General features: G+C 38.4%; 2 protein-coding genes across 5 annotated transcripts in view; both read left to right on the top strand.

The window, feature by feature from the left end:
* Positions 1 to 27,440, top strand: part of LOC113671740 (protein trunk) — a 32,766-nt gene that overhangs the window by 203 nt on the left and 5,123 nt on the right. Inside the window, exons 1-2 of one of the 4 annotated variants that reach the window (XM_027187992.2) lie at positions 15,315 to 15,599; positions 18,706 to 18,822. In XM_027187992.2, coding sequence (XP_027043793.2) covers positions 18,811 to 18,822 — 12 coding nt within the window. In that variant the 5' untranslated portion in view covers positions 15,315 to 15,599; positions 18,706 to 18,810. Of the gene's footprint in view, positions 1 to 15,314; positions 15,600 to 17,924; positions 18,255 to 18,705; positions 18,823 to 27,440 lie in introns of those variants that run through there. The other 3 variants (XM_027187993.2, XM_089184184.1, XM_089184185.1) reach the window with 3 other exon arrangements.
* LOC113671753 (uncharacterized) lies at positions 2,655 to 12,415 on the top strand. The gene is made up of 2 exons (XM_027188006.2): positions 2,655 to 3,926; positions 8,310 to 12,415. Exons 1-2 carry the CDS (start codon positions 3,372 to 3,374, stop codon positions 12,183 to 12,185), a joined length of 4,431 nt encoding a protein of 1,476 aa, XP_027043807.2. The 5' UTR covers positions 2,655 to 3,371; the 3' UTR covers positions 12,186 to 12,415.

Genomic DNA, 27,440 nt, shown 5'->3' with positions numbered 1-27,440 from the left:
CTCTGCCTGAAAACCGAAAAGAGTTATCGGGTTTCCTTCGATGGAATTTCCTAAGATTTGCTGGACCGTTAAACATATTTGAGCCCTTCCTGGTGCCTGTTGATAAAAACAATTCATATGACCAATTTTGAGATAGAGGAAGAAAACACAAAATTGCAAATAGCGAGGAAACTGCCTTAGTAACCCCTACTTTTTTGGTTTTTAAATGATCGGCTAGACAATTTTCACAAATTGAAGATCAAAGGCAAAGCCAAATTATCGCTGGCGAGCGCCTCCCTTCGCAGAACCTTAGTTTAAGAACGGAAATCATTTTGATAATATTTACTACAGCAAATGATAGTCCGAACCTTGCTCATTGCCTTTTGATGGATTTTAGTGACCTTGAAAAGCGAAACATAAAAATTTTCTAGAAAAACATAATGCTGTCGCGCGCGCCAACATTGAGCAAAAACCCTATGGAGCCTCCAAAAGAGTGATAGTGCGATTTACTGCAGATCATTAACGAGAGAATTATCACCAGGTAGCGGGTTTAAAAAAAACAACAACAACAAACATGGGAAAAGTGAACTTAGGACCCAAAATAAAAGACGGCTAAAAATCGTGTACTACACAAGGGATAGGGAACGCGGAAATATTTGTGGAGGTCAAAGTGGGGAAACTCCGGGTCTAATTCGTGTTAAAACCTCGCTAATTAGACCGGTAAACGAGTGGTAAAGCACGCGGGAAAGAATGGATAGGAAACACATAGAAATGAAAGCGAGTTCTAGTAAAGATGTTCAAGTTGGCGTGGGAAAAAGCTGAGTTAGTTAGCAGGAGAAAAGTGAAAGTTTAAAGAGTAAGCGGAGGAAAAGTCGGGAGAGCATTTGCGGGCAAAGTTGTAAGGGATTGCGAAAGAGTTTGTACTAGTTAGCTCCAAAGAGGGAGAGTTTTCAGGCGTGGAAAAATCAGAAAAATCCCTTCTGCTTTCTTGATCTTATACGTGATCGCTGCAAAGCACATTACTTTGACTTACGTTTACAACTTCCACCCGCAAACCTTAAAGAGTGCGTCTTTGAAGAATTTTGTCGACTGGGAAAGTGCTTCCCATGTGACCGTATCTCAGTCCTGCGGTGCATAAAAGCGTGAACTCAGTTAGCGCAAATGATTATTATTGAACAACTCGGCTCTAAACGCTTGCTTCTAAATTAGTTATGATGAACCTGCTGACCAGAACTCGAGTGCATGACACGTCTCAGCTAACTATTATGCGATAATTACGTTAGATTAAAACGCATCAAGCGTGGTCTGGCAGCGAGGTGTTGAGTCGCTTAGTTGTCACCTGAAGTAATATAAACGTGCGATTTTTAACGTTAGTTACACGATAAGCCTCGAGCGATAAGACCTACTATAAGCAAGAAACTTGCGTCTCCCTTAATGGCTTTTTCCATTAGAGAATTGATTGCTCCTTAGAGATGTCAATTTCAAAGACTGACAGTTGAACTTGTGGAGCAAATGGAAGAAAGTCTTTTTTATCTGGTGGTTATCTAAGAACAAGTCTTTGCAGCGCCCTGCTATAATTTTTAATTTCCTTGATTGTTGCCCTTGAATTTCCAAGTTGCTTTCAAATGCGTTTTTTAACGGAAGAAAAAAATCAAAGGGTATTGCGTCAAATATCATGTACATTAGTCAGTCAGCAAGGAGTTTAGTTAGTTCTTCTACGCGTTATTTTTTGTTTTAAGCGGAAACTATAACTTAACGTTGTGGAAGCATAAATCTCCGTGACTGTTTTTAAGCAATATTTGCGAATTCTATTTCAATTTAAAAGGAGGTATTTAAATCTCTGACAAATATTCAAATTTTTGATCGTCGGTGTAAAGAAATTATTTGAAAGCAAGCACAAAAGACAAATTTTTAAAGTGAAGGCGAAAGGTGACGTCAGAGGGATTTAGTGATCAATTACTTGATCATACGTATTTTTCTGCTTTGTTACATTTTTCAGAATTTTTTGGTAAAAACGTGTAGTTCTAGCTTCGCCTTTGTTAACTTTTACCTGAGATTCGTTCTAATATTTTAAAAAGAACGAAATGATTTTCGCCCTATTTAATATCATTGCTTGATCACCCGTTGCGGAGAAGCTTAATTAGTGAAAGCGTCAACTAAATTGCGTAATTGCTTCATTTGTTGGAGGAATCCTTTTTTGCTGGCCATCACCGACGAAGGAGGAGAATTCTCGCTTTGTCTCTCTTGAGCTGTGGTTAGCATTGTTTACTAATATTGAAATACTTGATATTGAACTCGCTTTCACATTAAGAACTATGTAAGGCGAAGACAAAGGCTAGCGTCGTATATCTTCAAGACTTCACCTCTTGAATACGACAATATTTACCAGATGGCCTTCGCCTTGGTCATGCGCAGATCACATTCAACTGCACGCCACTACGTCATGCCGTTCGGAAGTATTGTCATTTTGCCTTTCGTACTTGTCAGAATCCGTAAAAATGCTCTTTATTTTAAAGAAGCCGTCTTTGCTCGTACAGCCTTTTAATGTCACTTTGCGGACACCACCCCTCAGGCAGCGGCTGAGATAAACAGAATTAAATTGCTCCCTTTTTTTTTCTCTCTTCCTACGCTGATATTGTCCATTTTTTAACCCGTGATGATCGCATTGTTTGGCCAGTTCCGTACCTAGTGTTATCATAAAAATGGCCTTTAACTGGAGATGCGCTACGGAACTTATTTTCGTAGATGATCCAAAGAATTGAAGAAGAGCTCGCCGATATTTTCCTGTTCGTGTTTGCGAGCAGGTGTCCAGTTATAACGCGTGCGCACTAAATTCGAAATGTTGTTTATAATATGTTATGGTTTCTGTATGAAGAGGAAATATTTTTTGTGAAACCGCAGGGGAAAACAGCGAGCTTGATGGAAATTGTATAGAGTGATCCTCTCAGTTGGGTTACACAGCATCAAGGTTTTTTATTTCACCATCTGTCAAAATCCACTTTATTTCCGATTTTTGTGCCGACGAAATCGAATTTGCATTCACACTTTGGAAAGAAGTGCAACATTTACTTTTTCGGAAAATCGGAGCGCAATTAATGGTGTGTATTATTGACAGTTTGCACTAGAAAGTTGAGCGGGAGGAATCTTCGAGGTCTGGGCAAATAGCTTGCGCGGGCAGATTTGGTATCGAAAAGACGCGCCGTTGTCTTCGTTACTATGCGATGATGTACCATTGGACCAATACTTACGTTGTAAATGCCTCTTTGTGCTGAGTAATTCGGTTTTTATTTATGGTTTGCGTGGTGCTATTACTGGGCGAAAAATGGGCTTTTTTGGTGTTTCGCGAAAGATTAGATGAAAAGAGCAGGACTATAGCATAACCTTCGTCAACAATGTCATTGAAGGAAATTCGCCTCTCTTCCCCAGAAGATCCGCGAGCTAATGAAAAAGTTGTTATAAACGTCGGTGGTATTAGACACGAGACTTACACTACTACTCTAAAAAATATCCCAGACACAAGACTGTCCTGGATCACGGAAAACAAGACACAACTTCCCGAATATGACCCAAATACGAACGAGTATTTCTTTGATCGCCATCCGACGGTCTTTACACAGATCTTAAATTTCTACCGCACGGGAAAACTTCACTGCCCCAATGATGTGTGTGGTCCGCTTTTTGAAGAGGAGCTTGCATTTTGGGGAATCGATGAGCTACAGGTCGAATCATGTTGCTGGTTGAACTATAAGAAACATCGCGAAGCCCAGGCGAATTTGGACACATTGGACGGGCATGATTCAGACAGGGACAGCCTTTCAGACATGGATATGACGGTGTACGGACTTGTCGCCGACAGCATTAGAAACAAGAACCGCACTCTCTGGAAAAAGATTCAACCCAAAGTTTGGACCACATTTGAGGAGCCATATTCGTCTCGGCTGGCCCAGGTTAGTGACACGAACGTATATAATAGAAAAAACATGCTTCTAATTTGCGTTTCATTTTGCATGTGTATTGTCAATATTGTTTAATTTCACACGAATCGCTCATGAAGTTGTGTGCTCCGCTTGACGCTTTTGTGCAAATGCGTTTTAGGCTTTGGCCATTTTATCCATTCAGATCTTGTCGATAAATTCAAGTCAAAACGCCCATTACTGTGGTTGAGAAATGATTTTACTACGGTCAGTTTGGTTTCCAAGAGACCTGAACGATGAACGCTCCACAAGGCAAATCACTCGTGCGATTATTTTATTCAAACATTGTTCGAGGAAACTCAAAGCGACAGCACGCCAACTGACGGATTACCTTAGTTCCATTTTGCTTTTCCATTAATCTTCAATTTGACATCACCCTCTGGTAACCGCGAACCTAAATTCTTGGCGCTAATTTACAAACGAATCGTGAATCATCGCTACGTTGTTGTGATTCTGTGCGCAGACACGAGAAAACGATTTTGAATGGGGAAAGTAGAATTGATGCTGTGTTTATAGTTAACCGCTCTCAAATAAACAATCTTAAACGGGCGCACTTAGTTCGGCCCTGATTGAATCCTTCACGAATTATTCGGTGAAAATTTTCATTCGCTTTTACGGCGGTTTAAGGATCAGCCAGACATGGACAAAAATCACATTAACAACAAATATATTAGTGGCCACAATCTGAAAGTAATACTTCTGTTTCATCAGCCTTTAGCAGGTGTCCTGGCGAACAGTGGAGGTGGATATTAATTTCGGATTGAGATTTTTTGTTTCAAGTCTCATCTTGAACTTTCAAACTTTTCCTGACACTTTTTAATATTTAAATGGAAAAGTTAATGAAAATTTATGGTTAATGACTGTTCTTTGATACAATGGTGAATTTACAAAATACAAAAAGCTGTCTGTTATTTCGTCGCAATTGTCAAAACCTTAATTCATAATTTCAATTCAAACATGTGAATTTTACAAAATAATAAAAATATAGCCAGACAAACACGTTTCATGCCCTTTAAGATATTTATTTCGATCTTATTTGAAAAGCTGTTTCACGGAGCATTGTAGCAATGGGACATGACAGCAACGAGATAGATTTTTCTTTTTCCAATCGTATCCACGCATGCGTAAGTGCCTGTCTTGACATAGAATTTTACGTGATCCGGCCGTTTGTTCGCTGAAAATTAATGGCTCTGACTTTCGTATCTTTTCGAGGCTACAGCTTTTCTCGAACTTTTTCTTCCAGTGATAGGTAAAATGACCAAGTTGGCGATCATTAACTCAACGATTAAAAACCAACTTCACAGAACGTCATTGCATAATATTAATCAGGTTTCGATCAGCAAGCAAAAGGCTGCCTCAGTTCGCTGTCTACAACATAAATAATGGTGAAAAGGCAATGTTTCAAGCGCTTTTCAGGAACTTAAGATAACACATGTTTTCTCAATAATTTTTGCCATTTTGTTGTGATGTTTTTCGAGTAAACCATGCAGTTCTTGATTATTTTTTCTCCCTCCGAACTCTCTAAAGTAAAAATATATTGCAACCATAATTCTTTCCGTACCGCATTGAGTGTAATATGTACACATTTTCTACAGTTTACAGTCTATCCATTGAGTATCGAGCGGATTTCACTTTATCTTTTTATATCTCGCTTGGGCATAAGCTAACGAAGGCAAATCACCACACAATTTCGCGAAAGATCTTTTTATTAAGAATCGAAAATTAAATGTTATCGAAATTCGGCGGCAACTTAACTGAAATGGAAAAATATTCATTCATCCTAGACAACGTTAAGTAACAGCTGGGCATAAACTTTCTTCTTTAAGCCTCTTGTCCTGATAAAATTGGGTCAAAGCTTTTCTCGAAATCGTGCGCCATAACATAACAAATTTTCTGGTCGTTTTTCCTTTGCATCGAAAAACTTTTTGTTACCGTCTTATTCTGTCGTCACTCGTAGTTCTAAAGTAGAAATTTAATCTCTTTTACAACGTAATGATTGATTTTTTTTATTATACTCATTATGTAAAACACTCGTCAACGCACTTAATGGTTTCATGATCGCATCCTGCAGTTTTTGTCGTCATTGCTAATTGTGTGCAATTAGTTTTTGGTTTCAAAGAAATTTTGTCAAGAATTGTCATGATTTTAAGACGTCGAAAGCAACGCTTGACGTTTTGTAAGTGCCAAAAACATTTGCCAAACGTCCCCCTTTTTTTATTTTTTATTTCGTTACCAACATAAAAAGGCTTAAGTGGAAAATTTTTTTATCAAATTGCTTTTCATCTTATTTTCTTAGTTATTTTTCATTCTCTGAAAGGCTCTTGTGCACAATTCTTGTAATTTGTACACAACGCGAGAAAAGCAAACCGGGTTTAACTTTTAAAATCTCTATTGCAAAATGGACTCTGGTTTACCCTTTCAGACTAATATTCCCGGTATAGAAATTATTTTCTGAAATTTTTATCTATGCTGTTTACTTGTTGAGAATACGTACGTGACCTTGGTAAGAATCATAGAAACACGAATAATATAGAGTCTGACTGAATCGGAGCAAGATCGTTCTTAAATAAATATACAGCAGCGCTTTCATCTGTTCTATCAAAGCACTTTTATGCTAAAACTAAAGTTCACCCACTGTCAAAAGTATGTTTATTTTTAAGCTGCGAGCTTTAAGAGAAAGAAAACTAATCAGTTTTGTCACAAGAAGATAGTTGTTGTTTTTGTTTGATCAAATAGATTGCAACCTTCCGACAAACAAGTTTTCGCCTGCGGTCAAGTCATGATCTATAGAATTTTTACAGAAGGGGCGATACTCTTCGAATGTTTTTCTTAAAGTTTCATGTAGCGGTGTTTCGATAGAATAATACGTGTACGAGATTAGGAGAAACCTGCATTGCCTTGGTTGCTACGTACTGTTGTAAAACCACCCAAAAATATTGTATTGGATTCAGTTTGAATTGACTGCTGTACAAACCAATGGATATGTATATTGCTACCTGTATCAACAAGCGAAGCAAATCGTAAATGACTTGTTTCTGAAATAGAGAACAATATTCCAGTGGACGAAGGTTTTCAGAAACCGTAGAAATCCCTTGATAGCCCTTCTCTTATCCCATCCACCCAAGTGTAACTTATATTTAACCTTGAAATAGTCTCGTCAAAATTTTGAGGTCACGCGGACTCTTTTTTTAACCATTTTTTTCCGTATCACAGGCTTAATCTTTAGAGAAACTGTCTCGGGGGTCTTGACGGTTTATAGCGTAGCTGTTTCGAGCGAAATCCTTTATGTTTATCCCAAAAAATCACAAAATCTTGGAAAAATGACTATCCTGACTGTAGTGTAGAAAGGTAAACGAGAACTTTCTTAAAAAATAGTGAATTTTTAGTTCGATACGGTGAAATGAAGAAAGATCATTTCACGGTTTTTTTGTTATGTTATTAACGTGAGTCCTCACAAGGATGTAGGCCTTCAGTTTCTTCGCTTCTACGCTCTCTCATTGAGGCTCTGCGGTGAACTGAACTTAGGTTACACTTCTAGGATTATTAAAGCCTCCTATAAGTCTATTTAGGATAGGAATCAAACACCCATGAAAAACACAAGCAAATACTGCGAAAATTACAGGAATCACGAAGGCTCGTTCAAAGATGTTTTAGCGATAAAAATCGTCCAGGCTCGCCTTCATTTTTCATTCAGAAAGAATCAGACTCTCCGAAAAAAAGGTGCGAGTCTCGCAATCTCTCAACGTCACCCTTAGCAGTGACCTGCCTTAAATGGAGCCAAGTCAAGAATCATTGCTTGGTTTTCCTCAGTGCACCGTGCAAACTAATCCAAAACTATGGACCAATTTGGAAAAGGGAAGGGAAAAAACAAATTTAGAAATCCTAAATAGAAACCTAATGAGATGTTCAAAGAACAAGAATGGTTACGAGTGGAGAAGGACAACACGCGTCACGAACGACACGATGAAAAATTTAGACTAATGTTTTAGATCCTTAATCTATTACAAAGATCCTTGATAGAAAACTGCGACTTTATCCGTACTTTAGGCCCCCTTTTCTGGGCCTTCTGTTTAATTTAAGATTCTCATTGACGTTTTTTATTTCCCATGCTCGTGGACTTGCTTCGATTAAGTTCCCTTTGCTCAGTCGACCTATTTAATACCACAGAATTATTCTTAAGCTTCCACCTACGCGTAAAAGGTTTATTTTTTCCCATTATAAAACACTCTAAACAACAACAGTAGACGACAATTAGGCCTATCGCCTTCCAGTGACACTGTACCTTTACCTAGCGAAGTTTGTAGCAACTTTTCTTCAGTGAAAAATGCTAAGTGAAATTCATTGTTTTGTTGGTAGGCTATTGCATTTACCACACTGATCCTCATTCTGACCTCCGTCATAACGTTCTGCCTAGAAAGTGTTCCCTTCTTTGAAGACAAGTCATCCACTCAGTATCAGGTCCTCTACATCACGGATATCATTTGCGTGGCTTGGTTTACACTCGAGTTTGTTATGCGACTTACTTTCTGCCCAAGAAAGCTGCAGTTTATCAAGAAACCTATGAACTGGATTGATTTTTGTGCCATCATGCCGTTTTATTTGGATTTGTTCATCAGCTCTTCCAATATCAAAACCATTGTAGTTTTGCGTGTGGTCAGACTTATTCGAGTGTTTCGAATCTTTAAACTCTCGCGACATTCATATGGTCTTCAGATCCTCGGTCACACTTTAAGGTCGAGCTGTAGCGAGCTGTTTCTTCTGGCCTTCTTCCTTAGTATAGGTGTGGTGATATTTTCAAGTATTATCTATTACGCCGAAAAAGACATACGCAACACCAAGTTCACAACCATTCCAGCCTCCTTCTGGTGGGCTGTTGTCACCATGACGACGCTCGGCTATGGAGACATGGCACCAGAATCCTGGGAAGGAAAAATCGTGGGCTCCTTTTGTGCGATCAGTGGTGTTCTTATGATTGCACTTCCGGTTCCAGTGATAGTGAGCAATTTTTCGTTGTACTATTCTCATGCAAAAGCAAGGCTCAAGCTGCCGAAGAGGAAGAGACCGCTGGTCATTGGTGCTGCTAACGCGCTCAAGGTTGCTCAATCGTTTGTTACGCAAAGCAGTCCAAAAATTTCCAAGGAAATGGTAGCAGATCATATCGAAAGTGAAGATCAAGATGATTCGGAAAAGGATGATTCACGCCCTGGTAGTAGAAACCGTTGGTCGTCACCTTATCCCAGCATTCGCTCAACTCCTCGAGCGACTCCAATGGAAAGGCGACGGCTCCCAAGCGCAAACACTGTAGTCATTCCTTCATCACCAAGAAACTCTCTACCAACGTTAGGGCAAGAAGTAAAGAGGGGGAGTTTGTTTGCAGTTCCGGAGGCAGAACGAATCGAAATAGAAATGGTAGAGTGTAACCCTTCGTGTTCAGTGATAGTTGAAAATATACCAACGAACGTATCCACCAAGGAGAGTGTATCCCAGCAGTCGTCACCATCAGCTCTCAATTCAACCTTCAGAAGCTCTGAAAAAGTGTCTGAAGTGTCCTCAGCAGCAACTGCGCTAAGCCCCAAGAGAAGTGATACTGAAAGTGGTTCATCTGTTGTTGAGATGAAAACTCCGCCAAGCTCTCGGCAAAGAAGTACCTCTTCTAACCAGTCCATGTCCATAGATTCGACGCAAGGCTCGCCAAAGCTGAACCCACGGGGGCGGATGGGACGCCGCGGCAGCCTGTATGTTGTTGGTTTTACAGCCAAACACTGGCAGAATAAGGCGTTGAAGAAAAACAAGAAGACCCAATCTGCTCAGACTGACACAGGTTCGCGTAAGCCTTCGGTAACGTCGACCGCAGATCGCACAAGCTCTGCAACCCAGGCTGGTATTGCGACGAGTGGTCGAAGAAGCAGTGGCAAAACTCCTGATGACTCTGGGCTGTCTTCTCCGGAGAAAGAGTCTCAGTTACATTCTCAACTCACTGCTTCAAGAGAGTCGGGAACTGCAACACAGACGGAAGAGGGTAGACCCTTGGCCCAAAATGGTTTGCGAGACATACATGACGGCCATGGTTACCACGGCGTTGATGAAAGAAACAGTAAGAGTGTTCATACGTCTAAGCGATCTAGAAGTGAACCCCATGACAGCTCGCGATTCAAAGCCCTCCCAGTAAATAGATTACGCGACGAGTATCATAATGGAAAATCAACGGGAGTGTCTGTATCTATAGAAAGTAACGACTCCAGTGCGAGATTGTCCGACGACTCATTAACGATTAGCGATCGGCACCGACAGCGACGCGGATCCTCTCCACTGGTCAGACAAAAGGCCGTATTTACTTTTGATATGCCTGATCAATTAGTGCAGGTTGACCCAAGTGCTGGAGGCCGCCTCGCGGCTTCGAAACGTAAATCAACCCCGTCACGTGCACACGACGACAACGGATTTTCTCTCTCCCCTCTTATTGAGCATAGCGAAAGTGACCTGGCAGAACCGAGGAAACTCATGGAAACCCGAAGAAACTCGTGTATTCCAGCAATAACAACGGAAAGAAAAAGTTCCAACAAGGGCAAGAAAAGCAAGTCTTCAGGGATCATTCCTAACGGTTATGTCAACGGTTCTTACCATTTCGATGAAGACGACAGAAGATTAAGCGAGAGGCGGTTATCATCTGGAACTCAGAACAGTGGTATTTCGAGCGCTAAAGAACTCTTCCTTGATCCGGGGTTAAATCGGTCGCGAAGTGAAACATACCCGGCTTATTTCGCACTCGGTCCAGAAGCGCACCCGTCTATTACCCTCTCAAGTCACGGTGAACCATTCTACACAGAAGCTAAATCGTTCGGGCATTACTCTGCCCTGGATCATCGACAAATTTCGTCAAACTCTGATTCAAACTTACCTTCTATAAGTGAAGAACTCGCTGGCTTTAACTCCAAACAGCGCGGGGTAGACATGGCCTGTTTAGAGACACCAGGGATGCTGCCACGACCAAACTCTCTCCCCAACGCCTGGAGCGGGAATCTTGTCCGACCGGTTGTAATGCACCGTCCACATAGCGACTCCGTCTACTTCAATCATACCGATGCGTACCACTTCCCTTCGGAAGTGGGTAGTTCAATGGGAAATCTTCGACAACCCGCAGGAATTCTGCGATTTCCTGCAGCGAACGTTAGCCAAAGTGATCGAAAGGGTCAACCGGTACGAAGGCACACTTATGGTTCTTTTGAGGAGCAGAAATTGATTCGTGACCAGGAAATGGAAAGCCTTCTGGCTCAGCGACGCCAAGGGCGTGTACTTTATGTCCACGTGCCGCAAAGTGAAACCACGAGTCGTACAACAACTGATCATGGTGAGCATGGTGACAGAATGACGGAAGTATCACGATATGAAATGTCACAGTCGAAAAATAACGCTTGTGAGCACGTTGGTTCGCCTTTCTTTAAAAAGACGGAATCTGTATCGAGCCCAGATTTGCTTTCAATGAAAGGAACTTTACCGCCAGGTAGACTCTCTTCAAATCTATCTAATAGTTGGTATCAATCGGCCAATGAACCTCCAAGAACACTTAATGGTTTTGATGGGATCTTTAGTGACTATCCCAATTACCCATCACACCCTAGCGGTGGAGCGCTATCGACATGTTCAGTTTCTGTTCATTCGGTTCCAAATAGTGTACAAAACGTCTCTGTCAAACATTTTGTTGATGAATCAATAGCTGCTGGGTTGCCATCGACTTCACGATCATCTGGTGAGGAAGCTGCGCGTGTTCAGAGCGCATCATCGCCAGCACTTGAACGTACGGACGGAGAAGTGATGTTCAATGGACATGACACTTTACAAAAAAGAGACAGTTCAAGCAGGCCTGCTAGTGTTCCAGTATTCAATCGTCAACGAGCTCGTGCAATTTTTGTGGGTGATTCTGGAATTGATAGCGTGGGTAGTTTAACTTCAATGACACATTCGTTGGAAGCCGAGGTGGAAAGCGTGACATGTCCAAGTAACTCTAGAGTCGACATCCTAAATCCAATCCATGAGAATGACACTGAAATCTCCGATTCGAGCCAAGCAGAAAACGCTCGAAACAGTGGAACAGCAGTGTCCGTGCAATCCGCGAACGAGGACCATGAGAAGACTAAGAAAAAACAGCTAGTGATGAGCAATGTGAAGCTTAATGGAAACCGTATGTCAGATATTCTTGGTAACTCGGATTTATACGAGTCCAGCTTAGTGTAGAGCAGCTCAGAGGCTTTCGTCGTCATAGAGCATGGTCACAAAGCGAAATCGTTGGTCAAAGGAACTAACAAAGGATCAAAATGCATATAGAAGTACTTACTTAGGTTCGATGGCCAGTTCTGTAGGTAAATCTCATGTAAAAGCAGGTTCTTTTACTTTACCTCTTAGTGAGAAGGCAAAACTTGTGAAAAAATAATTTTTTGGTATTAAAAGAGATCATTTAAAAGTAATCCGTCTCCTTTCTTCGTTCTAATTTTTGGCTTCATGCTATGCTGTGTTACGATCAGAAGCAAATTGCTCCTTCTTCCTCATCCATGAGCAGACTGAACTCAACTCCTCTTTATGTGAAATTAGGGTAAAGATTTGCAAGTGTTGAGATATTTCTTAGAGACAGAAGGACGAATCAAAACACCAGTACTGATACGGTAAAAACAAACAGATTTTTTAAGCGGAAAAATAGAAATTGTTTTGATTTTCTGAAGGTGAAATCGATTGGTGGGTGGGTAACAGTGTTCACGTTTCTTTCCCTTGCCACTCACATACACAAACAAAATCCTAAACCATGACCAAACCAAAATGCGTCCAACTTAGATATTTGTTGACACTTCTGTCGTTCGCCAAAACAAAGAGACCCTTTACCTCTCTTGGCTCCTCCTGAAACAAAAACAAAAGACAAAAAGAAAAGCTGACTGATTCTAACACCCTGAAACCATACAATGAAAAGTCAGAAAAAAACGAAGGTGGTTTTTGGTACAAGAGTGCACAGCTATCGGGTGCAAATCTGAAATCTCCTCCCCGCTTCCCGGTCCCCAGTGTCGCGCGATTAAGAGTTTTCAGAATTTAGTTTTAATGAGCTAGCTTTGAGTAAGTCTTAATAGTGGGTGCTGCTTACATTCTTTCGTGTGCTTCACTCTTTGAAAATATTTGCTATCCTCTACTGAGTCGCGCGCGTTATAAGGTGTTCCCTTAGTTCGGTTTTTTTTTTTTATCTATTCGCTGCATTTGTTAGTGATATCGTGGGCAAATAAATCATGTATAATAACCCTTTTATAGCTCCCTTAAGTGATCGATGACTGAGAGAGTAATTATCCTTATAATATCAATACAATATCAAGCTGACAAGTGATGAGATTATTATTTGATCCAATACCAAATTCTCAAACATCATTAAAATTGTATGGTAAACAGTAAAAGGGGCTAAAATAGCCAAACTTTAATGTCGATTACTCCCAAATTTACTGACATTGAATTTTTTAAAGTGAAAGCGTAAGGACCAGTTCACGAAAGCAATATTCTAGAGCGCGGAAAATAAAGCCGTGTTGTGGGTCAAAAGGTTGAGAAATTCAGACGAATATGCACAAGACTTGATATAGATTTAATGCTGAATGGTTCTGAACCCTAACTGGATTTTCAGAACTGGGCTTGCGTGTTCGTCATCTCACAGCAAAATTATTACTGTCTTGTGACTGACAGAAACAGGTGATGAGAGAAGCAGGTGGCGTGTAAAACTGACGCTCAACTCGTCATGATTTAGCTGAGTTTTGGGGTTAAGAAATAAATTTTCGTCGAGAATCTCAGTGTGAGTTGAGCTTCATGTGAAGCGAAAGATGTTAATGAGTTCGACTGACGAATTTTTCCGCGAATTTTTTCTTTAATGTGTATCAGGAACTTCGGGATAGAATTGGCCAGTACGGACTTGTTTCAGTTCACCCGTCTCTGCTTTTAATAGCGTTGGGCACATCTCCACAAATACCATCAACGGTTACTGAAGCGTGTCCAACGATCAAAATATTGACCTTTGTACTGCAGGTTCTTAACTATGGAATGATGAATGCGTAGAAAAGAGCGAAACTATTCGTTTAAGTAATACATCCTTGAGCGTGCGATGCTGTTCGCTAAAGTTGTAAAAACTGATGTATCTACTGTAACCCTCTTGCTTAGTTTGTTACCTTTTTTCCTTAGATCTTCAATTTCCTTTTTCTTTTGCATTGATGAATTCAAACTTTTATTGTACTCTTAAGTTGCACGAAGCATCAGTGAAAGATAAAAATGTTCCGCTTTTCAAATGACAGAAACAAAAAAAAGGTGGCGCTTTCCATCCTTTTCTTTCGTCTTGCTAGCGCTGAATTGCATAAAAACTTATTTTAAATAAAAGAAAAGCAATTAAACCTACACCACGACAAAATAACGATTCAACAATCACTAATGAAACTCAGTAAAATGCCTTTAAGACAGCCCAGTTATCAAATATTTTTTGTTCACCAGAGCTGTAGAAAGTTCTAACGATGGATTAGGGCCAGGGAATGACAAGAACTTCTGATGACATCCTAAAACCTGACTCATTACCGCGGTTTGCTTTTTAAAATAAATCAATTTTGGAATGACTTACTATTTCGAATTCATTTTTTTATCAAATGATATGAATTTATGTGAATGCGAATTTATATGAATGCGAATTCATAAACTTTATTTTGAAAAATTGCGTTGTAAATCATTAAAATGTAGGTATTTATTACAATCGTAATTGAACTGCAATATTGAACGGCCGCCAACATTTGCTTTCTTTACTAACAAAATGAAAATTGATTTTCAGTATGTTTTCCAACGTATTTATCTTTTACAAAACAGAATTTAGCTAATGTTTCTTATTTGTTTGTACTTTTATCGCAAAAGGAAGTTTCAGAAAGCTTTTGACTAATGAAAAACAAATTAAAGCTGCAAACCGCAAAGCAGTCAGTGACGCATTACGGGCGCACTGGTAATCTCCCGTCTTGTCTTTCGCTTCTCAGGCAATGAGAATGTCCTCTCCTCTCCTTTTTGCAGCATGAAGAGGAATTCACTTCTATCCAATTACGTCCACATTCCCTTTTTTCTCCACCACTACCCCCTTGGGCTCCTTGTTTTCCCTTCAGGTTTGTTTGTTGATCTAAAATTTACTTGCTAACTCTCTCACTCCATTCTGATTCCGCTCGTCTCCTTTTTTTTATTATTATTATTATTATTTTATTTTTTTTTTTAGCGACGCACTCAAAGAACCACAAAAAAGAAAATAAACTACTCTGAGCGGTGCTTATCAACGAATAAACCGGAAAAAAGAGTATATTTATAGAATTCGCACTTGACTTACACCTTGCATTCGCTGAAGGTGTCGTCGAAGCGCAATGCACCCCAGTGGGTTCCTAAGTTGATCACTATACATTATGAATTGTATGCGTCACAGAAATGTTAGTCAGACCAATCGTGCCTGTGTGTAATGTACCCGCGGTCGATTAGTGGTTAGTCGCTCCTATTCATCTCGTTTCTACTCGTGTAGTTTGTATTTTCGAGGATTAGGGACACGTATATTTAAAGGCGGCTGAGGGATCAGAAAGTTTAAAAGTTATCCTCACAAAAACACTAAAGAAGAAGTGCGAGGTAAGTAAAATTTCATCAGCTGACAACTTTTATTTGTTTTAGAAAGGTGGTGTACACTCGGTAGGAGTCTTATCGCTTTCTTGTTGAAACAAACTATCTTGCATCAATGTAAGTTAATTCATTCATTGAAAAACATTTGGATATATACTCGATCTTGCCGAATATATTACTTAATGCCGCCTTTTATCGTTTAGTTCTGGCATGTTGAGGTCAAAGTACATCATACCCATTTTCACTTACGAGAGTGAGTCGATGTACTCACCTCCTTTGCGTCTTTTTAGTTAAGTTATATCGCTATAGAGGTAGTAAATGTGTTCAGATTTTACGAGTCACAAGTGGTTATGATAGCCATGTTGATTTCGAGACCTTTTCGTCATTCAGATTTTACGGTTTGAAACGTGTTTGAGCGCGAGTGAGACAGATGACAAAGTTCTAGTCTTTTAGTATTTAGTATTAGTAATGTTTAACTGATATTTTATTACTTTATAAACAGATTTAGTGAAATCACGTCACCGAGGGTATAAATATAGAGGTGACTTGCGATAAAAGTTTTCCGAAAACTCTCACACTCGTGTCTTCTTACCCTCAACGCAACACTAAATCAAGAACACGAAACCATTCCCACAGCGCGCGACAGCCATGCTTTTTAACGCTCAACTTGCGCTTTCTTGTGTTGATAGCTTCTCTGACGTTCTCTAGTTAAGTTTTTCATAATATTTCAAGAAAGAAATATGGTCAGTTATTCAATCTTTTGTCCTAATCATAAAAGATGCATGTCACAAACATGCTGTTTTGATCTTTTTACAGTCACAAGCCGACAACAGAAGAGATCGATTATATTACTGAGGATGATCAATTTTTTAATATAAATTTAACTTTTGTTCAAACTTTTGCTTTGTCTTTGTCTTCCTCTTCCTCTTAAAGTGAAGAAAGAAGGAAAGCAGAGAATAAAAACCCGCAAAAGACTTCGAGATTTTTAGTTGCTAAAGTAACACATACCATCATAAGAATTCGTTTTTCTCGCAAGAAAAACCATCGTAGTTTTGTATCAAGCACACAAATAACGAAAGCGGGCATAGCCGATTTTGGAAATGACGTTTTCGCTTGTGATTGGCTGACGCCAAAATTTCCAGCTGTATATTAGTTTTCAGGGGTGTGTTGAAAAAACGTGAATGATCGGAAAAATAAATTATAACAGATTGTTCCCGCCGAGAGGTAAACGCATACAGTTTCCATGTGCTCACTGATCCTTATACCTACTGTTTTCAGTTATGTAAACTACGGCCTTCCGCAAATGTCAACAATTATCTAACTTCATTAAAAAATACTTTCGAATGAATTCAATGTCATCATAACAGCCAAACAAGATTTCCAAAATTCAGTGTTGATTCCTTAATTTTATAGATTGAAGTTTACATCCTGCCAGAAACATTGAAATTTTTTGAAGAATGTTGTTTCTGTTCACAATCACAATATACACAAATATTCTACATTTACGCATTATGAGTTGTCTGTTGGAAAAAAATTGGGAATCTAAACCGTGAAAGAGTCCAATTAGAACGGACTTAACTCTGTAACACGCTATGGGCAAACATAATCTTAATCCCTTAGATTCTCGCTCCTTCCATCTCATGTTTAAAGTATTTGTTTGGTCTCCTGGCTAAATTTTTTCTTGGGGGCAAAATTTGCCTTAAATTTCCTCTCTCTGCGCAGCTACAAAGATTAAAAATCAAGTTTGCCTTCCAAGATTTAGGCTCTTTACATTTTGATTTTATCTCTTTATTTCCGTTTGCGTTTTCCTTTTCCATTTTCCGCCTAAATCAGAAAACGGCCAGGAAGTTGAAGTTTGAGCAGCTAAACATTTATTTTTTTTAATCTGGTTATTTCAATAAAAGTCTTCTCTTCAAGTTTAAGACTCGTGTTTTATGAATAAAACAGAATTTAGGAGAATCTTTTTTAATTTTTTTGCTGCGATTTTCTAGAGTCACTTCACTTGACAAACCGTGTAAGCGCCGATTTTTGAAATTTCGCCAATAAAACTGACATAAATATCAATTACTAATCATTTATTCTCCGTGTCAAAAGACGTTTAAACCTCTTACGAAAATCAAGCACTTTTCTGTTTGTATTTTCTATTTCTTGAGTCAGCAAAAGCAATTCAGCGTCTTTTCCACCTGTTCTAATTACCATCTTAAAGCTATTCGAGTGGGAAGGGTAACGATATAAATAAGCTGTCATCCTGTGTCATCTGAAATGTCAAACCTAAAGAAAAGAACAAAGCAGAGGATGACTATTTATCATTTCGGAGAAGCATCACTCGTATTCATCATGAGGATTCTTGCCTGTCTGAACGAGATACTCAGAGTTTCAGCCATGGCAAATCATTTCAACTCCCGGATGCAGCGAAGTTTTCAACAATCACCTTGACTACAAACATCTCCACCATCTGGCGTTTGTGAAAGCTTTTCGTGAGATCTGTGTTGATAATCTCGATCTATATTGTTCAACACGTTCATTTAGATTTGAGCTCATTCTTAACTTCCCATCAGAGGATTCGCAGTGAGTACAAAGACTCAAAAGCTAAAACCTTCACTGTTAAGCTGAGCTTAGCTGCAAAACTCGAACAAGACCCAACCAACAATAGACAAAGCGCAAGTAAATTGTTATCAAATTGATTTTAATGGAAATGTACGATAAAACTACGCACTAGTTACCTCCCTAGAACAGAAAACCGACGCGACAAGGAGAATCAACTAATAGCTGATAATTTCCGTCGTATTGTGACAAGAGGAACAGGGAAACTCAATCACTCCCACGAATTAATCAGTGGGATTGAGCGCAAATAAAGCGAGATAATTCTTAGTTAGCAGCTATAGCCAATTCAGCTGTCATAAACACAGAGAACACGTCTGTCTTCCTCCCCCGCAAAGCAAAGAAAAATATCTCTGTATTTGTGATAACCCAGCGCTTTAATGAGCTGATCATATTCAGAGAAAGAAACGCTAGTTTAGAATGCGATCTTTCTGACCTTGCGTTGAACTGACTCTCTTGTTTTCCAAAACGACAAATAGTTTAGAAAATAGCAAACTTGTTTTGTTTTCTTTAGTTAAGGGTGGATAACAGCTGAAGAAGTTTCACTCACAGATTCGGGAAGGAGAGAGAGGTTTTAACAAAGAGAAGAACGAGCGAAAAAGGAATTCTCCTCGCCGACATGGCTGTAAAGGTACTACTATTGTATACAGAATTTATTATCTTCCAGGACTTCAACAGTTTTAATAGGTATTGACCACTGATTTTTTTAACAAGAGTGTTAGCTGCAGTCACGAAAGATAAAATGGCTTTTCAAAAACTAACGAGAAAAGAAGGGTGAAAAACAACCTTAGATCATATCACAACCTCCCGCGCATGTATAAGCATATAATTATTTTCATTCTGGTTTTTAAAGCGCAATGTTTCCACAACAGGATTATGAAATATACTTAATTTTTAAGAAACTCTTTTAGAGTATATTGGAACTCTGAAGCATTTTCATTTCATGCAAATTTAGTCGGTTTTTCCGTAGGTAATTGCAAATCAATTTTTTACAGGTTTTTTTAAGATGCTTTTTTGACACACCGATATTGTAATGACCTTTTGTTTATGGCAACAATCTTCAATGTTGTGCTCAAATATTTATGTCAGTTTTTGTTAAAGGTCTATCTTCTGGACTTAAAAGATCATGTTAGTTGTTCACTTTAAATAATACCACATACTTTGATAAAGTAAAATGGTCGCCAGTGTTTTTTTCTTTGTTTTAAATATTTGGCAAACTGATGTAAACTTCCAACAATATTTTCAATCAGGCAGATTACATTTATGCTAATTTGTCGAATCATACCAAATTTGCTATCTCAGTTTTCCTTTTTTTTTTTTATTTTTTTCTTCTGAGAGAAGTTTAGTGATACTCTTTGTATATAGAATTGTAGCAACTTGAGTAATCGATATGCCCTTGCGCAATCTTGAGTAGATTAGCCTTCCAAAAACGTGGAGTACTTTAAAAGTTATTAGTTTTTCAGTCTAATCAAAAATGATTTGGTCGCTTTTGAATCTAAATTGCTCTCGGCGATTGGTGTAATTAGACTGCTCCGCTGATCTTCAGGGCTATTAGTACACCCTTTATAAATTAGCGCCCGCCTTCATTTTTTAAAGAAAATACACCTTTTATAATTTTTACTGATTTTGTTGCTTCGTTTAGGATCAAAGTGTTTTACATATATTCAGTGGTAACAGTTTAGTTGACTGTTTTTGGTAGTTATAATCGCCAGATTTATTTAAAATTACTTGCATGTTTTTTTTAAACTCAAAGTACATACGAAATTAACAAAGATAAGTGGATTTCATCAAACAGACGAAGCTATTTTTAACTACTAAGTATGAGTAGAGCATCAATGTGGAAAACTTAAAACGTAGGTGTTGAGGAGCTCTACGCAAATAAAGCACTTTTCGATTGAGTACCGTTAAAAAGAAAAAAAACAAAGTAATCACAGCGACCAATCATAAGAAAAGGAAATACCTGTAAGAGCCGATAAGAATCGAAAAGACCTGTAAGAGCCAATAAGAATCGAAAGTAAAATCAAGTAAACTGCCTAAAGCGCGGGAAAACATGGGCAACCAAGTCGAGGTTGGTGTTAGTTTTGCACCTGATTGGTGGAGATATTGGCGCGAGTTTTTTTTTTTGACCAGTCACAGAGCGAAGTAAGGCAAACCAATGCAATTTCGGATTACTTTTGACGCTTAATTGAAAAGTGCTCTAAGTTTGTATCTCATTGATTGACGCGAAGGTGCAAGTTTTCTTAATCAATCAAAGAGCGAGGTGAGCAAACCGATGTAATCCTGCGAAATTTAGATCGCCCGTTTCAAAATTGCCCTTAACTGCGAATGAAGAACATCAACGGCTCAAACTCTTCGTTTATGAAACGTATCATAAGTAATGGATGTTTGTGGTTGTGATTCTGTGGAAACAGCCACTGGGCTACAGACAGTACAATTCAACTGTGTTCGTCAAAAAGTAACGACAGCAGTTTGGCTCTGTTTAAATTAACCACTTTTTTTTTCAAATGCGCTTAGTTGGAACAAGTTTTACTACCATTTTATCAAGTTTTGTTTTTTCCTCATGAACGTTTCTTAATTTAAAGTGTATCTAAAGCACTGAAAAATTGCAACTATCAATTGAAGCCGTTAAAGGTCATTGCCACGATTGATTCAGCGATGGAGGAGGTTGGACGAGGATGATTAAAGCATACACTAGCTAACTGCTTTCTACCCTAGGAGCTAAATTAAGAAATACGGAATTTTCTTTGACGCTACGCGGTTCTATAGACAACTGATCGTTTCATTTCATTCTTGCTGTGTAGATATTGATAGTGTTGAGTCTAAAATGAATCTTAACACAAACCTAACTATCTATTTCTAAAAATAAAAGATGTCAACAAAGTAGAAGGCTAAATCAAGATGCTGTGGGTGGTTAAGTGTGAGCACACGCCAAAGATATGTCAGCTTGCGGCTCATTCTCCTCATTTCAATCCCTTTTATGCATCGAACCAAAGAACACACAGAGTCGACCTGAGAATTGAACAGCATTTTTGACTTAAGGGGGAGTTTGGTTTAATGCATTTTGATTGAAACAGGACTCCACTGGCATGTGATCTTAAGAAGGGAAACGTAAAGAAGTTTCTAGGATATTTAGAATATTTGAGAAAGGAAAATGGAGAAAGACAATGCTGAAAGTAGATACTGAAAAAAGTGAAAGGTGATCAAGATCTTAACCTTCCAACTCCAATGAGTGACCAAGACAGAATTTCTCCTTACAATATCATTGCAACATCAAGTAGACAAGTGATGAGAATAAAGAAAAATATCGCAAGGGGATTATTGTTTGATCCAAGACCAAATTCTCCAAACTAACAGCACGAAAATTGTATGGCAGACATTATGGAGAATTACGATTGAGATCTGGAAGTTTAAGGGTTAAATTAAATGGACTAGGACCAGTCAAAACAAAGTCTATTCAACTTACATCCTTTGTTATATTTTCAGCAACGTTTGCCACACTTCCTCTGTGGGTTTTATTTCTCTGAAGTAAAATCTCCGAACACACTTAGAGTGAATCTAATTTCTCATATTTGTAGGTTGAACTTGAAATAGAACTTGACGAAATGGTCGTTTGAAAAAAAGAAGGGATTTTTATTGATAGAAAAAATACCATACATTCACAGACTTGTTGATAACGTACAGTATCCAATGGAGAGAGAAACTTCCTTGGTATTTAATTACAAAAGATAAAATAAAGAAGCAAAGTTAATGAAAACCACCCATGGACGAATTTTTTGAAGCTGCTGAACATATGTTGGAACCATTGGTAGAACTTGCCAGACTTCGCTTTTAAGAATTGTTGACTCTGAAATGCTTCAGTACTTCGTCCAAAATTAACGAATAACACGAAATGGTTTGGATATTGTAACATTTCTTACGCTCGTAAAGGACACAAAGATAGAACATGCGCGCGCACAGGTAGTCTTGGTCGTCCGATTAAATACAACGTTAGGCTATAGGCCTGAAATAGTATTGAAGATTTCGAATGTTTGAGCTTTAGAAGAACCCACCTGGAACGATAGGAACGTATTTTTATTCTTTATGTTACCACATAACTGCATAAACCTAGATATCTTGGTCACGAACAGATTCACGTGTGCTTTAGGGTAGAACTTATGTAACGGTCACGAGATATCACGGGAAGTCGTATAACTTTCCTTAGTCATGCACAGCTATAAGTTAATAAAAAGCTTACAACGCTATTTACTAACAAAAACAGAAGGAGAACAAAACGAAATCAACCAGTAAGCCATGGTAGGTGGTGGTATTTTGTCGTTGTATCACACAAAATCAAAATTTTCCCTTTATATGATATAACTGAGTGCTATACCACTTACTTCTCCATCGTGTAACTTTCTTCTGAACTTATCTTAGACAATATTTTGACTAGCCTTTTATTTTTAAATCTTCCGCGACTCAGATAAGAATGATTTCCCTGCAACGACGACGTCGAAAACAATTTTCTTTATCATGAAAAATCATTCTTCAACAGCTTGCTTAAACCTATTGACAAAACTGTATATTTTTAATGAAAGCTTAATGACTTCAAAAGAACAGCCATACTTGGAATAACATGAACATCTGATAAAGTCATTTTGCCCGTTTTAAAGCCAATCTTTCAGTACCTAAAGCTTGATGATATCCCCTCCCTCTGTTCTCCACACTTTGCTGGCTGTTTTCCAGCAGCGGCGGCAACGGAGAGGGGACTCCCTAAATTGGCCTTCACACTTTGAACTCCTCCATACTATTCCTTATACGTTACCCAGGGCGCGGACAAGGTTACTTTGTAATTTCTTTCTTAGTTGGCGATAATTTCCTTAATTCTCGCGATCTAAATGTTTGATTCAGTGATAAATTAGATGCTTCTCATTCTCTGGGACTTAAGTGTTGATGGGTTTTGCCGCCTTGAGTTTTAGATACGATTTAGCCATTTTTTTTGTTTTGAAAAGGTTATCTTTAAGGATCGAAAGCGTCCAAGAAAGTTTGAGTGGTGACAATGTGCGCTTTACTTGTGTGTTCCTAACAGTTCTTTTCTACAGCGAACTCTTATTGTTCTGTCTGATGTTAGATGTGGATCTACGAGGTCAATCTACACATTTTGCCTTAGAGCGTGCTTTCTCGGGGCTGAATGATATCACGCTATACCTTTTTAAAGGCTTAGCGAGACACCCTAACTACCTATCCTTCCCCACCTCTAAGTTGAAAGATTCCCATCAGGTGGCCAGGTTCAACATTGACCCGAGAAGCCGTTAGTATGCATGAGCTTTAGTTATGCAAATTGCATCGTAGGAAAAGAATAGCTTTTTGTATCATGATAAGTTACGAAATGAAAATGTTTTGGCCTTGAGCCTGTTGAGCTCCATGCAGGGTGTAGTCTGGACAACATAAGTAAAAACTAGCAAAAATACAAGATACGTAGCAGGGAAGTCCTTGCCTAAGGACTGTTGAAGCGTCCATTATATGGCGAAGTTGAGAGAATGCAGATTAGGAATATATTCTTTCGAAAGTGATTGCAACGCTTGTGGTGTTGCTGTTCTCCATGTCGACGGGAAGCTGTACTGTAACAGTTAAAAAATTGTAATTCAACAACAATCCCGCTGAGAACAATGATTAAAAGTCATCCCAGGATGTTGTTTCATATCGCATAACCTTCCGGCTAAAAACATGAAATACGCATCCCGCAATAATTCACGTGCCTCGAACAATTTGCCAATCACCTGTCACGAGATGTCTCGTGAATAGAAAAAGCCCACCAAGGCTAAGACAAAGAACAGAATTGCGAGAGCAACTCCTCTGCCGCACCCACATCAATTGTATTGACGATAAACAAACAACAGTCCAACATCTAAAGGTAACCTATGTCAACCACTTAAGCGATTCTTAATTGTTGATCCTACCCAAGTTCATGAGATAAAGAATTGGCCAAAAAACAAAAACAAAAACAAAAACAAATCAAGCTGTGTACAGAGAGAAAGTCAAACTTGAGAAATTGTGCATTATCTGTGTGGATTTGGGGATTAAAGGCGGAGAAAAAAGCGCAAATCACAAGAGAGTGTAGAAAATAGTTCCTATGTAAAGGACGAACTATCCGCAACAATGGAAAACAAGGTGAGATTGTGGTAACTGAGTTTGAAATGATGAGATTTTTAGCTACGTAATTACCTCAAGTACTTATAAGTAGTTTGTTTTCACATCGTAAATGCCATAGAGTTACCAAGGTCACTGGAATGTTCCCCTGTTAACTGTCACTGTATCGTAACAGTAGAATGTTTGTGGGACTTAACTAGATAATATCTATCTACTTCAAAGTAACAAAATTTGTTACAGGAGAGATTTTTGAGAATTCAGGAAACAATCAGTAACAAAACGCTCATCTTTCCTTCATATCGTCATTGCCTTTTTGCGAAAAAATAGTAAAAGAGGTAATACCAATAACAAATTGTGATGTGATTTGAGCAAGTTCTTTAAATTCTATTTGGCATTCTTTTAAGGACTTTGTTAAGAGAAATAAAAGTACACTCTGCTTCAAATCGAGCTCAAACCATCTTGTGATGTTGCAATCGTTGATCAAAATTTAGCTATAAGGCAAAAGACATGGCAGATCTCTGTGTTTTCTTTGATGATCATATTTGAGCCAATAACGGACAGCGTGGGCAAGGTTAAAGATTTGGCGACTGGATAGATCCACCTGTAATCGTTACAAATTCTTTACTGAATCTCTAGACTTCAGTCCGTTTTGACTTGCTAAGGCCTACCCAACTGTAGAAGTTTCTTTACCTTGGGAATCTTGATTGACATATTTGAGTCTCCGCCCACTCGGCCCAAGTCGAACGAATTGAATTTCAGATGAAAGATGTATGTAACATCGAGACGGAGAAACTTATCAAATTATAAAGCTTCGTGGAAGTATTTGCGAATTTTTCTAGGTTCGTGATTTACAATCAATGCTCATTTCTCCATTCTCGACCAAAGTTGTTTCTTATTTTCAAGTTTCCTTTTTCAAAACGACTTAAAACATTTTACACTTACGTTTTCATCGTGATTTTATTATTTCTTTCCTGTTCATTGCAACTATTGGAGAAAGAGTTGTAGCTCCTAAAACGCACAAAATTGGAGCTGGTGTAACTTAAACCTTTGAAATTATTGATCAATTTTTTTTTTGAGTGTCATCTGAAAACACTCAAGTTTCCGAAGGCAAATCTTAGTGTTCAATTGAGTGGAACGCTAATTCATTTGTATCGGTTTTTCCAAGGGTTTCCTTCATTATTTTCCTTTTTTTTCTTGTTAAGATTTTTGAAATTTTTGTGGAGAGTGTTTAGTAAGATTATACATTTTGCAACGCTGTTGACACATGCTGTGCAATAGGTTTAGTTTTCTGGGCCTGTAAAGAGACACTTATCAGAAAGAACCAACCCGTCATCCATAGTCTTAACACGTCAAATTATCATTGACAGAAACGGTTCCCAAATTGCTCGTTTGTCTCAATACCGTTTGGGTTTGTCTGCACGCGATCTCTTATCTAAAAATAGTTCTACATGATCTGATTTTACTCTTTTTCGTTTTAACCTACATATGACGGCGATCCATTGACAAGAATGTTTGGAACACTTTGAGAAAGATTTTATGCTTTATTGAGATTTTTCTCGCTCTAACTGAAATTGACAATTTGCCAGGAAAACTCAATTCGAACACAGGGGAGCTTTCTTCATGACCTGTCCAAATCTCCAACATAGCTGACAGTTCTATTATTAACACTTTTATCAAAGTCATTTCCTGCACGCGAGGATTTTTAACTCTCCACTGACATGACTCACTTTGTTGTAGCTTTATCTACTATACAGACCATTAGAAAAAAACCATAACATAATAATAAGTACTGTTCAGTTGCTCTCTTTTATGGACTTTAGCATTGTATAAATTTCACAGAACAAAATACAGAAAAAGAACCACCACATTTAACACCATAACGAAGTCTAAAAACCCTTACACTCCTTGAGCAGACCCAGTCTGGGCTATGAAAGATCTCTGAATGAAAACATTTCTCTGTAAATGCTATTGACGCGCGAATGTTTCATCGAAAGACATGCTAAATTCATTGGAAGTATGAATCGCTTAACAGAGACAGCTAAATTAGTAGTTAAATATCATTGAATGGTCTTGTAATCCGCTGGGATAACCCCTCTTAATTACATTACATGTCAACTTGAGGAACGAATTTCGCATGTGTGTATTAATTAACTTTTTCCACTGAATAATACCCTATTTGGATGAAAACTGAAAGATATTTAACATAATTCGTCTCGTCGTGCGTTACAGTATTAATAATTGCTGGTAGAAAAAAAACTTTCAAGCAGGCACCTCAAGGGAATGATTCATATCACAATTAGCATATCCTGTTGACAAGTACAGTCCTTCAACTAGATTCGAAAATGTCATCGATGCAGTGATTGAAAACTAATACTGATACATGTCTTATTATCCGAAAGTTACGGAAACTCCTTGCTGAGGTTCTTCCAGCTAAAAAAATGTTTTGGAAATCCGCTTAATATTTACTGACAACACAGCGTTACACCAAAGTACTGTTTCCGATCCTAAGCTACATAAAAGAACAAAGTATCTTTGTTTCTTTAGTAACATGTCTAAAAGGAATTGGGATTAAGTTTCTTTTTCGAAGTGATGTCTGTTCGTCTTTCTCTACTAAGTTATCAGTTGTTTATTTTTTTTTTATAACAGATTAAATATGACCTAGAATCACCTTTACAAATGCCACGTGTATAATGATAGCGATGATAGTCACAAATGGTGTCATAAGCCTACATTGCTTAAATTACTTGTGCAGAAGTACGAGAAATCTCAAAAGTCGAGACACAGGAAAGAGAAAGTCATATTACAAAGCGAGTGCATTTTTTCGTTATTACGTTCCATCTGTTTGCTTGAAGTGGACGTTGTTTTAATTTAGTCACAAGAAATGTCACGTTAATGTCATCTAAATGATGTTAAGATTGTACTAGAGGGAAAAGGATAGGTAACGTGATCTTTTGGGGGAACTGGTTCGCTTTCGATTTGATAAGAGTTCGAAGGCTGCACGTGAACAAAGGTACGGAATGTTCGTTCAGAACCTTTTGAGATTTTGTTTTGGATACAAAGAGAAGCGAATAGACTAATTTCTGTGCCTCAGATTTGTCCTGAAATTACAATCGAGAAATTTTT

The sequence above is a fragment of the Pocillopora damicornis genome, chromosome 10, assembly GCF_964200805.1.
Source record: "Pocillopora damicornis chromosome 10, jaPocDami1.2, whole genome shotgun sequence".
Lineage (NCBI taxonomy): Eukaryota > Metazoa > Cnidaria > Anthozoa > Scleractinia > Pocilloporidae > Pocillopora > Pocillopora damicornis.
Note: the sequence above shows the minus strand (reverse complement) of the source record. Positions and strands in the feature narration are given on the sequence as shown.

Excerpts from the sequence above, each read along its gene's own strand:
- LOC113671753 (XM_027188006.2), top strand. The coding sequence starts at position 3,372 with ATGTCATTGAAGGAAATTCGCCTCTCTTCCCCAGAAGATCCGCGAGCT. Across the intron at positions 3,927-8,309 it reads ATTCGTCTCGGCTGGCCCAG|GCTATTGCATTTACCACACT; the intron begins GTTAGTGACACG and ends TTTTGTTGGTAG.